At 48.4% G+C, this 3,771-nt stretch overlaps 1 protein-coding gene across 1 annotated transcript in view; it reads right to left on the reverse strand.

The window, feature by feature from the left end:
• Positions 1-945: 945 nt before the first annotated feature.
• The window catches only part of CFAP77 (cilia and flagella associated protein 77), a 33,082-nt gene continuing 30,256 nt past the window's right edge, over positions 946-3,771 (reverse strand). The window contains exon 6 of the mRNA XM_017745411.1: positions 946-1,177. Coding sequence (XP_017600900.1) covers positions 1,109-1,177 — 69 coding nt within the window. The 3' untranslated portion in view covers positions 946-1,108. The remainder of the gene's footprint in view (positions 1,178-3,771) is intronic.

The following is a 3,771-nucleotide window of genomic DNA, read 5'->3' on the forward strand; positions in this document are numbered from 1 at the left end:
CCCTGAGCTCAGCATGGGTTCTTCCTGTCCTTTGGCTGATGGTGGCTTTATGTGGGAGGGCTGGGCTAATCCCAGTGCTGAGGTGTGGGGGCAAAATCATGCTGGGCACATCCACCTGAGCTCAGGGTGCAGTTGGGCTGCCCAGCACAGCAGATCTCATCTCCCAGAGCTCTGGGGTGAACACACCTGAGCTCTCCAAGTGCCAAGGGAATGGTGAATATGAAAACTGGGAGTTAATTTGGCTTAAAAAGTTGGTACAATCTGAGCTGTAATGGCAGATGTGAGAAGCAGACTACATAAGAGTCATTAATTATTCCTTTAGCAATAATGGAGATGCACAGTTAAAATAATGACACCTTTTACCAAGTGGTATTTGAGGTGAAATGCTCTGTTGGAAGGAGGTGGATTCCAAGTGTGTTGGCTCCTGACTGAACCTTTGCTGTTGCCTGTGGGTTTGGGTGCTGTGATGTTGAGTTGGTGTTGGTAGAGTTTGCGTTTGTTCAGCAAGTGCTTGAAGAAGCTCAGCCCTGAGGCACTCCAAGCACCAGCAGCTATTGCAGGGTGAGTGTGGAGCTGGCTGGAGCCACCTTCAAGTGAAGGCACTGCCTGTGGTGAGGCCTCAGTTTGGCAGAGCACTTAAAGCAGGTGTTTGGATTCCATCACACAGGCAAGGCAATGGCTTTGCTGAATCAGGCACTGATGGGAAGATTTTTTTTGGCAAAGAAATGGGAAGGACTGATGAGATTTTACAGATTTGATATTAGCCAGGACATGGCTGCATCCAATCTATTTGTTGAGAACCAGCAGTGAAGGTGCCTGTCCTGCCTTCCCTGTGGAGCTGTGATGGTGTGAGCACTGCTGTGCTCCTCAGTGTGATGAGAACTGCGGTGTTCAGGTTGTGTTGTACACCTGACACGAAGTAATGAACAAGCTAAGACACAATCATTCCTCTTACATTTATGATTTATTTGGCTATATCTGCATTAGCATAACTGTAAAACCAGAGAGAAAGTCTATTGCCTGTGGAATCCCAGGGTCCAAGGGCTGTGCCCAGCATGGTCCTTGCTGTGGGGGCCCTCTGGGGAAGGGGACCACTCGCAGGCACTTCTCAGTGGGAGGCACTGAGAGCCTTTTTACGAGAGTCAGGGTCTGGAAAAGTCCTGAGATGAGGCTCAGCCTATGAGGAAAGGAGCAGAGAGAGGATTGGTTACAGCCAGGAGCCAGCCACAGAAAATAGGTTGAAGCACAGACAGGGAGGAGACTGCAGATTGCAAAAGGGCTTTTGCCTGACTGGGAGATGTTGCTCCAGCTGAAGTTAAACACTTAACCTGCTTAAGATGAAGAGTAGCTTTCTGATTGACCTCAGCAGATTCTTATCCTGCTCTAGCAACAAAACCCTGTAATTTTATTATGGTGGGGTTTTTTTGGTCTGACGTTTCAAAGGCTGCATGCCCTAAGGTGGGCATTGAAATAAATATGCCTTGTTTTCTACAACACAGGACTCATGTGCCTCACTGAGGGGCCAGGATGGGCTCAGAGCTCCCAGGGAAGCCCCTGGTGAGATCAGGGGCTCTTACACGACCTACCCTAAAAACACAGAAGCAGCAGCTCCCCAGGAATCACCTTTGAGTGGGGACAGGGTGGAAAAAATGCCCGTGACCATAAACAAAAGGGAAGTAATCTGGGGGAGAAAGCTCCCAGGGCCCTTTGGGGTGAGCAGAGGGGCTCGCTCACAGCTGTGTGAAGCAAACCTGCAGTGACTGAAACTCGAGTGTTTTCCATGGGGGGCCACAGGCTCTGCCTGCCCCAGCACAATTCCCTGTGCTGTGCATCTGCCTCGTGTGGCTGTGCTGAGCTGCCTCCTGCTTCCCCCCCACCCCCTGCTCAGGCTGGCTGGATGTCAGGTTTTGCATATGTAAAAATACAGAGCAGTCTTTGCCCTGAAAAGCTTGCTAGTGATCTCATTAATCAAGACAAACAAAGCGTATTTAGCTATTCCCCCTCTCTGGAGGAAGGCGTTCAGGTACTTAAATATGCATTTGAGTGCCTAACTTCAGACAGCTGTTTCTGGATGTTTTTGCTTTCTCACAAATAGCAGCAGTGGCATAACTCCTCTCTGGGAGGGAGAGGTGGGGGAGGCAGAACTAAGGGCTGCTGAAGTAGGTGGGTAACCCCAGAGAGCTGGCAAGGACAATCTCTGGTTGTTCCAACTCCAACCTCCCATTAAAGATGCAGCAGTTTTTCCCTTGGAGCTGGGATTGTTAGAAAAATCCAGTGCTTGCAGGTAAGGACAGCTGAGCTACTTCTCTTGAATGTGCCTCTGTCATGCTCCCTTATCCACCAGTGCTGGGAACTGGGCACAGGGACATTTCTGCCTGGAATGGGGTTGAAGCCATGGGAGAGGAAAGAGCAGTTTATTCACTCCAGTCTCGGTACAAAGCTCCTGGGTGAGAAATGTCACACTGAGCCACAACTGGCAGTAATTAAAATGAGCAGAGCCTTGAGGAAGTTGTGAGGGATGCCAGCTCCTGCCCTCAGCATGAGTGAGTGGGAAGCACCAGGTGTAGGACAGGGGCAAGTGCTGTTTTAAAAAATGAGAAACCCTCCCAGTAATTAGAGTCCAGATAAGGGTGTCCTTGGGTCAAAGGCCTTATTATGACAGAGACTGGTGTTGAGAAGTCAATGCCAGTGATGAATCCTCATCTCTGACTCTTCTAATTCATATTTTAAATGATGAACCCAGAGGTACCTCCTCTAGAGACAGCTGATGATCTTTGCCATTACTCTGCTGCAGTTATGAGGTTTTATGCCAGGATTTTGTTTGGAGCACTGGCTGCAGCAGGACAGGAACATGGTTTGTAGGAAAAAGCTGAAAGGTTTTCCTTGCAGGAAGATGGAGCTGCCATAGGCTCCAGCTGCTGCTGAGGAGCAATGTTTTGCTGCTGGTCATTGCATTTGTTATTGACAAATGAAAACCTGCAGGACTGTTGCAGCTGGGACATTGTGGTGTCAGTGTTTGCTTCACAGAATTAGAGGAGCAAAAAAAAAAAATTAGCACTCCTAAAACTTAAATATGTATTGTGGGGGGAGATGTTTTCTTTGGGGTTTTACAGTTATAATAATGTGTTAAATTGCAGGATACATTAAAGCATGTGTGCTAATTGAGGGCTGATAAATTGCATGTGAGATGCAGAAAGGCCAAGCTGGTGCAGGGAAGGCAGAGCTCCCCTGATGGCAGCAAACCCCAGAGACTGAGCAGGGTTTTCTGGGTGCTGTAGCTGCTGGGCACTGTGAGCACCCTTGGGTGCAAAATAAGCTCAGCTTATGGGGGGAGTTTTAGTTAATAGAGCTGGGGTTTATGGTCTGTGGATGTTTAATGGATGACTTTTAGGAGGTGTTGAGGAAGAACCCATGAAAAGGCCTGAAACAAGTAAGGAACAGCACCATGCTCTCCTCCTGGCCTGGAAGGATCCACGGAGATGTGGCTGTTCCTGTTCCTCTCCCAGCACCTGCCTGGTTCTGCCCACCTGCCCCCAGGCAGCTTCCCAGCCTCGCAAGATTTTTCACTTTAACAACAAAGCTGCACCGGGACTCAGCCTTGTTTCTCCATCATCTGTTTGATGGAATCCTTTTACAGGGTGACAAAACACTTTCCTGAGCTCTCTTTACAGGAAACCAATCTCTATTATTTTCTTTTTTTTTTTTTTTTTTTTTTTTTTCCCCCCCAAACCCCCCTCCATTTCAACACTTTTACAAAATCACGGGTGGTGT

The sequence above is a fragment of the Corvus brachyrhynchos genome, unplaced genomic scaffold (genome assembly GCF_000691975.1).
Source record: "Corvus brachyrhynchos isolate BGI_N302 unplaced genomic scaffold, ASM69197v1 scaffold59, whole genome shotgun sequence".
In the NCBI taxonomy this organism is placed as follows: Eukaryota; Metazoa; Chordata; class Aves; order Passeriformes; family Corvidae; genus Corvus; species Corvus brachyrhynchos.